Raw genomic sequence first — 14,141 nt, forward strand, 5'->3', positions numbered from 1 at the left:
GCATTTGAGTTGAGAGTGCTGTCCAGAGCGGTCACAATAGAGCACTCTGGGATAGCTCCTGGAGGCCAATACCGTCGAATTGTGTCCACAGTACCCCAAATTCGACCCGGCAAGGCCGATTTAAGCGCTAATCCACTTGTCAGGGGTGGAGTAAGGAAATCGATTTTAAGAGCCCTTTAAGTCGAAAAAAAGGGCTTCATCGTGTGGACGGGTGCAGGATTACATCGATTTAACGCTGCTAAATTTGACCTAAAGTCCTAGTGTAGACCAGGGCTTAGAGGTGCTGAGTGCTTTCAACACTGTGTGAAGTCAAGCCCTTAGGGCTCTGTTTTATGACCTACCTCAGCAGGAGAAAGACTCCCACTGACTGTGGACTAGGTTTAGTAAGGGCCTGTACCTCCAGACCATTACTCGTGAGTAGTCCCTTGATTGCAGGACAGTAAAAAGTTTGCAGGAGTGGGTCTACATTGTATTAGTAACAGCAAGGCATGATCTGTTATGTAAAGCACTAATTTATTTCCTTCTTGTTTAGGATAAACATAAATATTCAGGGAGGACATTATTCAGACCAAGCAGGCAACAGGGTGCGAATGTGGACCTGGCCAAGCAGTTTGATGGACTCTGTACCCCGCGTTTCATTTAAACCCATATTTATATCCTTGAACCAATATGTTGGTGTCAGGATAGTTGGACAAGACAAGATTGCGGTTTCTTTTCTTGCCAAGGGGGAACAAGCCAAATTCAACGTGGGAACAAAAGTGCAGGTACTTTAGCATACACACACCCCCCCATCCCCATTGGATCACCCGCACGTCGCCTTGCCCTTAAACTTGTCTCCTTTTGTTTGGCCACAGGCAGCTTGGGCATTTTCTGTAATATGTTTGGCCATTTCCCCCACACCTCACTGGTATCATCATGGTCAATTTGTTCGTTGTCGAACCTTCGTAGAACCTCATCCTTAAGTGTCAAACTATCTTCCCTGTCCACAAACCGCAACAACTCAGCTTCTGTTCCGCACTAGCCTTTTCACACAGGAATCCATTACAAGCAATCTGTGTTGCTCTGCAATGTTCTCTCTTAGGATCACTTTACAGTCTCTCACATTTTTTAGATTTCTTCTTCTTCTCAGGAAGTAATTGATCTGGACCCTGTTGGCCCTGCTCTTTACAAATATCCTTACAACTTTCAGCAAACATCTTTATATAAAATGAAACTTACAGTTTCAGAGAAGGAGATTGAACTCAAAGGGACATGTGATATGTTTCAAAATAGAGATCATTCTGTCCCTCTATGCAGAAATTAGTCTGTCTGCAAGTTTGTGCCTATTTCCAGAATTGAACCTAAGAGCCCCTGCTAACTCCCCCCCCCACCCCAAATAGTCAATATATTGATCTGCAGCAGCCAAACGCAGCCCCTCTGTACAGATTATTCCTGTCAGAAGCACCAGTAATCTGCACTGGGAGCTATTTAGATTGTAGAGAGATGGGGAATGGATTAAATTCTTCAGAGCACCTTGTTTGTTGGAGTCAGGAAAGATGCATGCAGAGGGGCATCTCCATCTTAATTTATTTCAAATATTTTATTTCAATCACTGAGCATTTTACCTGGTTCACATTGTTTCTAATATCACAAGCCAGCAATGAGAACAGCAAATTAAATCTTTAATTAGCAGGAGTACCGGACATGCAACCTACTACTACGAGAAAGAGAGCACCTCCCCCTCACAGGTTTGGATGGGAGAACCAGGCTTATGCTCCCATTGCTGGGTGTAGCTTTGCTTATGGGCACCTGTAGCTTGCAAGTTTTGCTCTCGTGTTTCTCTCTGCTCCTGTGAGTTTTGATCCTCGAGGAACTGTTGATTGCTGTTCTAAATATAAACATTTTATAACTCTTCCCCCACACCTTCTTTCCTTCAAAGGTAAGGCAGCCTGATGAACGTCCACCACCAAAACATGTACGCGAAGAAGACCTGCTGCTGTTTGCATGCAAAATAAAGATTCAGCGTCTGTTTGATAGACTACATGGATGTTTAAACTTCCCTTCTACTGAGCAGTGGGACAAAATCAAACCCCCTTCCTACCTTGCAACACAGGCTTTAAAATTAATGTACCTTTGTAAGAATTCTGACGTAAGTGATGATGTTGACTGTTCAATAAGAGCTATAATAAATGCACCTGTCTGAAGTCTCTAGCAGTGTGTGTGTTGCATAAAGACAATATTAGTTTAATTATTCTGAGAAATATTTGCAGCTGTGTGTGTACTGAAGAATTGCATTGTTGATACACATTCAAAAAAAGTAGCTTTTTTCCTTCTCTTACTTCAACACCTATCCAGGAGGCCACTAACCCACCGTCCACCAAAGACAGTGCTTTCTACCTTTAGTAGTCCCATTAGTATAAGTGGGATTATTCATGCATTATACCTAGTGGTAAGTGGTTACGGAATGGGGCCCTTCGGGATGCACTGATTTATGTTAACTGAGTCAAAGCATGCACTATTGGGGCATGAGTCAGAGATGCTGCCTTTGCTCATTTCTAATAGTGGTTGAGAGTAGAACCATTTGATCTGTATTTAAAAAAAGAACAACTGCCCCCAAACTATAAAAATAATGTTTTTAATCTGTTCATTTTCAGAAATGTAAAATTCCAGTGTGTGCGTCGCCTATATTAGAATAGTATATTTAATGCTAAGTCACAACTAGAAGGAGGTGTGCAAACAATACAGTGTATGTTTAAGGTTGTGACTAGTTAACATCAGTATTAGTAGAGAGGCGCACATAAGTGTGCTGTATTGAGTAGGAATTACACTCACCTTGTGTTAAAAAGAGAAAAGTTGGCCGGGGCTAGAGGTCTTGTTTGTTTTGTTCCCTCCTCACTGTAGTGGCTGAATCCACACAAGGATTTTGTGGACTTATCTTCACTCCCCTATCAGCAGCATGCAGAAGGGAAGCATTAATATCCCCATTTTACAGCTGGGGAATGAGGCACAGAGAGATTAAGTGACTTGACCAAGGTCTCTTGTACACAAAATGTCAATGAAAGAGCAAGGAACTGAATCCAGCTCCCTTAAGTTCTAGTCCAGTGCCTTAACCACATTCTCTGCACACCGCTAGCAACACTGCAGGCTTTCCTATTTTGTCCTTCAAGTGCATTCCTACCCTTAACTAGAAGGGATTTCTTATAGGGATGGTTCAAACTCCATATCCACCTGATTCTTGCTCCCACTGCTGAGATGACCAACAAAGATTGCCAAATGGTATTCATTCTGGTGGCCTGTGTGATATGGACACCAATCCACTGAGCACTACTTGGCTCAAGCTGAAGTCACATAAACCATCAGCCAGTCACTTGATAGGTGGCCGCAACTTTGGGCCACTGCCCTCTGACCACCGCTATATTTTAAAAGCTCAGGAATATATATTTACATATGGTAAAGCAGAATTGTGTTGTTTAGCTAATGCACAATATATTTTGATACAGAGGAAATACAGAGCCTGACTGATCTGGCTTTCACTTGGTGACAGCAGCTGGGTAGGATGACGGGTTCACTCATTCACAGAATGTGGCTGGCACAGAAAGATACGAAAGGACTTCACCAAACAAAGTAAAGATAAAGTAATAACCTGCTGCCGCTGGGTTTCTAAACAAGTGCAGATAGAGTCTCTTTGGCCCACACAGGAAATGATCCTGTGCGTAACTGCCCTTGATGAATACATAACTTCAAAAGAAGTTACTCCTGATTTACCCAGGTCTGAGCAAGAGTGCACAGCAGCTCAGAGTATGTTCAGGTTTACAAAACTGGTAGTAAAGTATTGCAGAGTTTAATTGTCCAAACAGAACTGTTACAGGCTATTTTTAAAAAACAATACCCCCACCATTTTGTGTCAAAGTTTTGATTTTTTTTCCCAGCCAGCTCAGCTACCTTTTACACAGAGAAGGACAAAAGGGAAAGTAGTAAATCTGGATACCAGTCAACGTGCTCCAGGTCCAGGTGGTTGGTTGGTTGTTACGCTAGAAAACTGTCAGTCTCACATTCCACTTCACTGGTGGTTCATGCAGAACTTCTCTTCTGCTTTGGATCATGACACTGAGAAGACTATTTTGCAGGGGCTAGAACTGTTGAAGGAAGTAGTACTGGGGACTTGAACCCCAGATGAATTGGGTCTTTTAGCCTCTCCATTGGATAAACCATCAAGGGCTTGGATATTAAAGTGAACCACAGCCAGAGGCTTTACTTGGCCTTTCTTCTTGAACTTCATCAGTTTGGGCAGCTGGCTTCTTATATCTTTGCAGTACAGAGCATAGATGAGGGGGTTGATGAGGGAGTTGATTTCTCCCAGCAGGAATAAGACATCTGTAATCGGGTCAGCCAGGTTGCAGGAGTCACAAGTAGCTTGCACAAAGCCTGCCAGGTAATAAGGTCCCCAGCAGGTGGTGAAGCTGACAATCATTATAAGTACTGTCCGCAGTGCCTTGAAGTGGCGGAGGTGAGCAGTGAAGGGTTCTGCTTGCAGGCAGATGCGCCTGATTCGCTTGTGCTGCGAGTAGGCAATCCTCCCCATTGAGATGTGCAGGCAGATCATGACCAACAAGGAAGGGATGAAGATCCCAAAGCAGGTCACATATAGGTAGTCACTCTTGGCTGCATACAGGAGCCCACAGTAACCTGTGTAGTTGCTTTGCTGCAGGGAGGAAGAAATCAAAGGCATGTGCCCAAACAAGATGGAGACGGCCCACAGGATGGTGAGAGAGAAGACCACAGGTTTTTTGTTCAAGAGGGTAGGATAATAAAGGGGGCGCTTCACTGCCAAGTATCTATCCAGGGAAATCAAAAGCAAGGTGAGAATGGAGCCAATGCAAGGTGTCATGCTCATGCAGGTCCGCAAGAGACAAAAGGATAAATTCTTGTCAAAGTCTCCATCCAGAATATCATCAAGTGCCTCTGCAATGCACATCACTCCCACTAGCAGGTCTGCAGCAGCCAGGTTGAGGATGAAGATGTAGCTTCTTCCCTGCTGCTTCTTCATTAGTCTGTAGACAATCACAATTACCAGCAGGTTGGCTGAGGGGATGAAGAAGCCCAGGAGAGAATGTAACACTGCATAAAAGATGTGGCTCATCTTCCTTAGGAGGTGAGGATGGGAGACACATTGGCTCCAAGAGGCGTAACTGACTCCACAGTCTATATTGACTCCATCACAGAGAAAGTCAAGCTGGAAGGAAATGTGCAGCTGAAGTCTGGACTAAAAGAGCAGGACCCAATGCTTTCTGGGGTTTCAGCAGAAAAAAAATAAGACCTGGTGCCTTTAACTCTTGGCTGATTCTTCAAGAGACAGGTTGTTCTCTTGGAATGGCCATACTCTGTTCTTCAAGCCGCCATCAGTCTGCTGCAGTTTCCAGATCTTTCAGATTTTTCTCTTTGCCGGCAGAGATGTGCTGGGAGATGAAAAAAAAAAACGAAGTCCTCAGCTGCTGGCAGCAGGAGGCTACTGGCAGAATAAACTCAATGGGTGGGAAGAGAAAGTGATTGGGGATGTTTGCTTGTTCAATCAGTTCCTGTATGTGTCTTTGACGCAGAAAGATAAGAAAGGTCTTTATCAAATAAAGCAAAGATAAATTATAACCCCTGACAGGTGTCTAGAATAAGTGCAAACTAGAAGAGTCTCCTGACCCATACAGGAAATGATCCCCCATGTATAACTGCTATTGTTAAACACACAGTGCTAATAATAGAGAGACCAGGATTTGTTCCAAAGAGGGAAATGTATCTCAGTTACTACAGAGAATCACAAAATATGCTCAGTGAGTGCTATGTGCCGAACACCAGACTAAGGTTATCAGTTAAATGGCTTTCTCAGAAATCTCTCTTCTATCGACTGTGAGAAACTCTTGGAACTATGGTAACCAATGAACATTAAACACAGTGCTTCTAAATTGAGACACAGCACCAAAATCCCAGCTAAAAACACCAAGGACAGCAGCCTAGCACTAGGAAGAAGTGCCCAGCACAGCATATTGTTGTTTCAGATCTTGCATGTAACACTGACTGGAATGATAAAAAGAAGCTTCAGTGTAAAATAATTCACCTTTGTATAGCAGGCTAATTTTAGCCAAGTAACAGGAAAGTGTTATCTAGCAATGAGACTAATCACTAGTAATAATCCCTAACTCATCACTAGATCTCAAAGTGCTTTACAAAGGAGATCGATATCATCACCATTTTACTGATGGGGAAACTGAGGCACAACAAGGGGAAGAGACTTGCTCAAGGCCACCCAACAGGCCAGTGGTAGAGCCAGGACTAGAACTTAGGTCTCCTGAGGCCCAGTCCAGTGATCTATCAGCTAGGCTGCACTACCGCACGCTAGGACTCTTGAATTCACCATTCACCATTGACATTTTTGCTGCCACTTAACCGAATAGGACTCCAGGCACCTAGGTTTCTGCTGATCACCATTCACAAAGCCACGAAAGTCCTAATGCCCCACATGCCCCTAATCCCACCCCACAGCTGATGTGCAGCACAGAGGCCTAGTTCAAGTGGAAATCATGGAGGCCCCAAAGCAGGCTTTTCAAACAAGGATGAGTAACACTTATCTCACCCACAGGCCCCATCCTGTAGGTGTGCTCGGAGCACAGAGACCTGTCAGACCCCACACCCAAAGGCCTGGATGCAGGCCACCAGTGAGGGGTCTGACATGTCATTCCATATTCTTTATGACAACATGCTTATGATATGAATATGCCATAACTGAGATATACTTCATGCAAGAGGATCATGTGAGATATCATTGGAAAGGCTATGATTTACTGAATGTGATTATCCTATTTGTATGCATATATCATTTCTGTATCTGAAATTAGGAATATTGACTATGTTTCAAATATGTTACTTTGGGTGACACCCCCTGCTAACCCTTCAGGTACAACAATGAAAAGCCCAATAGTGCTGATGGCCCATCAGCGAGAGACAATGGACTGTAAAAGAGCCTAGTCTCCCCGTGAACATGTGGGTCAGCCTGTGAAGAATGGCTACAGGGGCCCTACAGAGGCATGTGACCACGTCACCTGATACTGGAACCCATCTTGAATTCTGTACTTTTCCATGAGAAGTTGGGGGGGAGGGGCAACTAGGAAACAAAGGACTCCCACCTCATGCAAATCCTGTTTAAGGGTGGGGAGTGAGGTAATCCAGGTCATCAATTCTCCCCTGCTATCCCACCCAAAATGACTGCTGGAAACAACTAAGACTGAACTGGGGGAAAGAACTGGACCCAGGTTGGAAGGGCGACTGACCTGTGAAGATTATTAGAACCACATTTAGGGTGAGAACTTTCATGTAACCAGTTTCTTTAGTGTATTAAGCTGAGTTGCGTGCTCTAGTTTCTTAGTAATCAGTCTTGTTCTGTCTGCTACCTCAACTACTTAAAATACACCTGTTATAGCTCAGAAATGTATTTCTGGTTTACAATATAACCCAGTTTATGCGATTTCTAATGGGGTTGGGGGCAGGAAGAGAAGTTGTGCATACCCTCCTCCACATTGAGGGAGGAGATGAATTTCATACAATTTTGGGTTTATACTTCGTGTGCGTGTGTGTGTGTGGGAGGGGGTGGGAGGTGGTCATCTGGGTGCTGTGGCAAGCCCCTTAAGGTGAGCCTTCTCAGAGAGGATCTCTGTCTCTCTGTGAAACTGGGTGTGGCCCTGCCTGTGTGCTTAGCTGGAAAAGGCAGGGGAGCCTAGTCCAGCAAGACCAGGTAAAAGGGGGCTCAGGCTGGCAGAATAGTCTGCCTCAGGGGCATCCCAGCAAACCAGGTGACATCCCAGGGGGTCCAACCCGTCACAGGGGGCAGACCAGCACTCACACAGTAGGCACAGGGAAATGTAGGGCAAATATGAGAAAGGTATTGAGTGTGATCAGGAGATAAGACTGTTTCAACTGCTAGGGCATGTGCTACCTAAAGTGTCTGACCTAGCTTAGATGCCTAACTGCAGGAGAGCATTTGCAGCTAAGGATCCTGAGCAGACGGCTCAGCCAGGTTAGCTGCGTAGGCTCCAATTCCCCTCTCCTTGGCATTTAGTTCCTGGCTAGCTTTGGCAGCTCCACACTTGGCTTGCTGGCATCTGGGGATCCCTTTCTCGCTCTCTCCACATGTTATATGAGGAGCCTAGGTGGCTAACTCAGGACTGAAGATTCCTACAGGTGGCAGGGGGAAAGAGAACCTCTGAAGTTGTAGGGAATTCCACAATTGGAGGGGAAGAGAAAGCATTTCTGGGGTACCTGCTCAGAAGGTCTGATTGGTAAAATCATTGCTAGGGGAGAAGAGTTGGTAGCCAGAGTGCAGGAGCAGTGATTAAAAGAACAGGATAAATAGTGGAATCAGGTGATAAATACCTATCACAACTATCACCAGCACACCACATCTGATGGGTATGTATAATTGCATTGTGATTTATCCCCTTACTAAATCAGAACTAGCATATGAATATTCATGGTTATATATAGATGCAAGCAAGGAAACAGCATTATGTATCACCTGCACTATAATATATATATATGTATAAATGCAGGGTGACCTCTTAGAACGAACTATAAAATCAATGAACAGAAGCCAAATTGTCCTCATTTAATGTTTTTGCACAGTGAGATTACAGAAAATGACCTTATTTATAGGGAAACAACTCAGAGAAGGAAATTAAACAAATATCCCCTCCAGTGCAGTTAAGATATAAAAGCATTTTGAAATCTCCATGAAAACATATGGTATTTTGGCCTGAGACAAGGAATGGGCCATATGTCTGATACATGTGTCGCAGATGTGACATGGTATCATTTACAGAAACCCTTTTGCCCCATGCCTCAAGCAAACATTGTCAGCATGTGTACTGCATAACCCTGGCAGCTGGTTTTGTTTACAGCTTTCCTGACTCTGGCCCACACACTTTCGAACACTCCAAATTCACAGTATTTTGAATCACCTTCAGAATAAGAAATGTGGCTGCAGGATACTCCCAGTCATGTCATAGTTAACTGAACCTTGTTTTCTTTTTATACAGGAAAAAAAAACACATTTTTATTGAGCTCCAAAGTGCTATGCTTCCTCTGGCCCAGTAAATTAATCAGCCACAGCACCTCTCTTCCTAGGACTCTCATTGCCTAAATCATTGCTTTCAGGTCTGCATAGCTATCCAGCAGCATGCATTAAGCTAGGAATAGAACAGCTGAGAGTATTATGATGTATTATTTGTATTACTCTCATGCTTAGAAGCCCTAGTCATGGACCAGGATTCCATTGTGCTAGATGCTGTACAAACACAGAACAAAAGGATGGTTCCTGCTATCTGTCCCCAGAAATTAGGAGCACACCTGTTTGGTTCTTACATAAACCAGTATTTTGTAATACTGGAGTCTGGACTGCAATCTGGTCATGTGAGGTAAGAAAGTGATGGATGAAGACGTGTGTGCCTGAATGAAACCTGTGTGAAAACCTTCCTTTCCCCTCTGCATGAGATACCCAATTCTGCACCAGTACTTTAACCAGGGTGGCAGGAAAGATCCCTGAGGGAGACAGAATTTGTATCCCTTCTTTCACCACTTCCTCACCTGCCGGAACTTGCCCAAGCTACACCTCTGATCCTGTGTGTGCCCAACCTCAGAGGGGCCTGGTTTTCACTCTGGTTGATGTAGCTGGCACCAATCATGGGTCACAGATGGGCTTTGGTCTAGATACCAGGGGGCTTAATTACAAGAGCCGTCGGGGCAAGAGATAGGACTGGGTTCAGCTCCTTCCCATGCTCTAGCTAACATACATCTGTGACATCAGGTGAAGGTATCTTTAATATTTGCAGGGGGAATTAGAAGCAGTATCTGGCTGTTTGCTTCAGTGCATGTATACCCACAATAACCACAGGTGGCAGTTTCTTAATATGGTAGAGACTAGAAGGAAATGGGGAGAATTCATTTATAACAGCGCAGGGGACAAGTGCAGGTGTGGTCCCAGGTTGGCTGAAGGACTATTAGCAATTTGCTAGAGTTGATTATTTGTGATGTTCATTAAAGTTGTGGCCTCATTTACTGAACAGTTTGCACTCATCAAATCATTTATACGAGGTTCATATCTTGTTATGGATTAGAAATCATTTTATATATAGTCATCTTCACTTCTGTATGCCTATACTTCACCTTCACAGAGTGAACTGGTTCACCTAAAAAAAATCCAATAATTAGTCAATTTAGCCTCTTGCCAAACATTCTATAATCATTTAGCTCGCCTTTATTACAGATTTTGATGCTAAGTCAACCAATCCAAGAAAGATATTATTTTCAGCCCTTGTTAATGACCAGTATGAGAGATCCACTAACAGCTTTGCAAACACCGTTTTAATGGGATTTGTACCGTTCCATTTTATCTAGGCAGTTCACATACAGTGTTTGTCAACCTTTTAGGGACTAAAGCTTCTCTCTATCTTGAGAAAATAGTATTGCTTTTTCATGGTTAAACTAAGTATTGTTCACGTTCAATAAACTAAGATAAAGGATCTGATTTGGATTTCATTTACAATGATGTAAATCAGGAGAAATTACTGAAGTAATAAGAAAAGGAGTACCTGTGGCACCTTAGAGACTAACAAATTTATTTGAGCATAAGCTTTCGTGAGCTACAGCTCACTTCATCGAATACAAGTACTCCTTTTCCTTTTGCAAATACAGACTAACACGGCTGCTACTCTGAATACTGAAGTAATGGAAGTAAATCCAAATTTTCAGCAGTTTAATTGAGATATGAATCTGAGCCAAATATTTATCTACCATGTAATCCATAGAGCACCATCACATACTAAAAGCAGTAGAAGTGGCTTACCTGATACAGCATCAGGATGCATCCACTCACTGTTCCTTCTCTTGGTGGTTGGGTAATTTTAATACTTTAGCCCTTCTGTTACAACAATGCCCCCCACCCCCCATTTTCAGGGTAATAAGAGTCCCAAAAGCAAAATACATCCTTGACCCTCCTTAGGCCATGGAACTTTATCTCTGTGGCTTCACCAGTTGCTTTCACCACGCTAAACAGTTGCTTGGCCTTTCCCAGGTTAGTTAGATCCTTGTTCTTTTATTCCTCAGTGCTAGCATCATAAGCCCTTCTCCTCTGAGTTACAGGGGTTCCACACCAACCCTCAAAATGCATTATAAGTCCTCCCTCTGCTACAGACTGCAGCTCTGGGACACTAAACTCTCAAGGACTACCACCTTCTTCCCAGAATGTGTGTCTTCCCATTTCACAGGATAACATTCCGCCACCCTCCCCCCAAAATCTCTATATTGAGGCCTTCTCCCTAATCACTTTACAGTAGTCTTTTCCCCAGATCACCCTACAGAGCCAAGTCAGACCTCAGGTCTTCCCTCACCCCCAGTCTCTTCCATCTAAGGTTACTGCTTTCACACCAGGCCCTGCTATCAGTCTCTTAGCACATGATCCATCTCAGTCGCTTGCTCCCTCAGGGGTTACAGCTCCCATGATTTGGGCAAAAACCAGGAACAGGTAAGAATTGGGATGGAGACGTATTTAAAGGCACAAAAGGCTTTTCAGAAAGCCTTTGACAAGGTTCATCACCAAAGACTCTTAAGCAAAGTAAGCTGTCATGGGATAAGAGGCAAGGTCCTCATGGACTGGTAACTGGTTAAAATAAAGGAAACAAAGGGTAGGAATAAATGGCCAGTTTTCAGAATGGAAAGAGTTGAATAGTGGTGTCCCTCAGGGGTCTGTACTTGGTACCAGTGCTATTCAACATATTCACAAATGATCTGGAAAAAGGGGCAAACAGTGAGGTGGCAAAATTTGCAGATAACTATCTTGAGGTGTTTTGTATGTCCCAGGCAGACTGTGAAGAGCTACAAAAGGATCTCTCAAAACTGGGTAACAAAATGGCAGATGAAATTCAATGTTGACAAATGCAAAAGTAATGCACATTGGAAAACAATCCCAACTATACATATAAAATGATGGGGTCTAAATTAACTGTTACCACTCAAGAAAGATCTTGGAAGTCATTGTGGATAATTCTCTGAAAACATTGACGCAGTGGCAGTCAAAAAAAGCAAACAGAATGTCGGGAATCATTAAGAAAGGGATAGATAATGAGACAGAAAAGATCATATTGCCTCTATATAAAACCATCATATGCCCATCTTGAATACTGCATGCAGATGCGGCCACTCCATCTCAAAAAAGATATTAGAATTGAAAAAGGTTCATGTAAATACCTTTGAAAATCTGGGCCTTGGTATTTCAGAGACAGAGACAAAGATTTCACTCAGTACTGCAACTTTGACTTCAATGGATTTACTCCTGATTTACACCATTCTGAGATGAGAATGAGACTTGATTTGTACCTCAAGCAGTTTACACAATAAGTGCCAGCTTCTGATATTCACACTGGTATAAATCCAGAGTAACTCCCATAAGTCAGTGAAGCTACATCCACATAACATTAGAATAAATGGGCCTGATTCACCACTATGTGATGTTTTGTATCCTCATTTACACTTGTGCTAAGTGAACACCGAGTAAAAAGATTACGAAATTAGAGTTTGCCTCTTATAGTGCTATTAGAATTCTACATGCTCTTTGCATGTGGGTTCATGATAACTGATAAAGATTTCTAGGAGAACTAAAAATTAGATCCTATAAAATTGAACATTTTGGAGAAACATTATGTCAGAATAACCGGTTTCACATGAAAGATGAACTAAAACTGTAGTTCCAATGTTAAGATAACGCATAGATAAACCATATTGAGTGTTCATGTTTTTGACAGCAAATAATTAGGATCTGTAGGGGGGAAAATACTGCAAAGACCACCACAAAAACTGAAGATATGACTGAAAATTAGAACCGTTTCACAGAACTATCTTCTGAGTAAAACAAGTCACCCTGATTAAAGTACCACCAACTATTAAGGATTCTGATAACACTGTACAACTGTCTCTTAAGAGGGTGTGCATGTGACACTTCCTTTAAATGACTGCCAACATCTCTTTTCAACCACCTTTTTCTGATTGAAAACATTCTATAGAATTACTGTTTAATAGTTTTGTTTTTATGATTTATACTGAAACCTATGTGGTGAACTCTATGACCCAAAATTAAATACAGGATTGAGGCAATGGAAAAGCTGTGTGTCCATAACAAAAGCCAGTAAAAGAGGGTTATACTCTTTGCATACTTAACAAACACCAGCATAGTTACCCATACACTTTACCTAACATTGTTTATAGTCTTGATCTGATAAGAAAACTGCTGAGCTCTAAGATTCTCTTTGGAAAGAGATCAACAATTATTTTAATATCAAAGTGGGAAGACTAGGTAAATATCAGAATTTTTTTGCTTGATAACGGTGTATGGAAATTCATAGCCTAGCAACACACCTAAGCAGTCATATACATAGATGGAAAACAAGTAATTTCACCAAACCTGGCTGAAATATGTAAGTAATGACACTAGAAAACATTTTGATTCATCTATTTCACATGAAATTGTGTTTCACATGGGATGCTATGGGGTGGCCATGCTTATGGATCATCAGAAATACATAGCTATCCTTTAAAAAGCAAGCAAGGAGAATTTCAAATTCAGGTTATTGTATGCTGAAAGGCATACATGTGGTTTCACTGAAGAGTGGCTGGGTGGAATGTCTTGATGTTACTGCACTATTCAAATTAGTCCCTAAAAATCTTTGAGGAAGGGCCTAAAATAATTCCTATTTAAGGTGACAGATGCCTCCAGTTGATTATGGAACTCACTTTGTTTCTATTCAGACTGCCAAACTGTTAAATAGTGTCAGAAGCACCAGGTCTTAATATCCAGTGGTAACATATGAAGGCAACAGGACCTGCAGGTGCTCAGCACTCTGGGAGTTAGGTGTCCAATTTTAAGTTTGACTATTCTGGATTTTTGGATGTGACAAGGGCCAGGCACATTACTGAACTTCTGCATCTTTGTAGCCAGTAGTTTCAATCACATCTCAGCACTGGATATAACTGCCTTCCTGTGACTGAGCTAAGGAGGAAATAGTGGCCATAAAGCCATCAGAAGGAGGGTTGGGGCATTACTCTCTATAGCTGTGAACCGATCTGGGGTCTTC

General features: G+C 42.6%; 2 protein-coding genes across 3 annotated transcripts in view; one reads left to right on the top strand and one right to left on the bottom strand.

Annotated features, from left to right (window-relative positions):
* Positions 1–2,182, top strand: part of ERICH6 (glutamate rich 6) — a gene marked incomplete at its 3' end in the record, with an annotated part of 41,858 nt that extends 39,676 nt beyond the window's left edge. For both annotated transcript variants that reach the window (XM_084639750.1, XM_084639751.1), the window contains exons 17-18: positions 533–764; positions 1,919–2,182. In XM_084639750.1, coding sequence (XP_084495876.1) covers positions 533–764; positions 1,919–2,182 — 496 coding nt within the window. The remainder of the gene's footprint in view (positions 1–532; positions 765–1,918) is intronic.
* Positions 2,183–3,877: 1,695 nt separating this feature from the next.
* On the bottom strand, positions 3,878–5,119 carry LOC311526265 (glucose-dependent insulinotropic receptor-like; the record flags this gene model as incomplete). Its single annotated transcript, XM_084639132.1, has 1 exon — positions 3,878–5,119. One exon carries the CDS (start codon positions 5,117–5,119, stop codon positions 4,079–4,081), a length of 1,041 nt encoding a protein of 346 aa, XP_084495258.1. The 3' UTR covers positions 3,878–4,078.
* Positions 5,120–14,141: the final 9,022 nt, after the last annotated feature.

This window comes from Lepidochelys olivacea (assembly GCF_965140295.1).
Source record: "Lepidochelys olivacea isolate rLepOli2 genome assembly, chromosome: 9".
NCBI lineage: Eukaryota > Metazoa > Chordata > Testudines > Cheloniidae > Lepidochelys > Lepidochelys olivacea.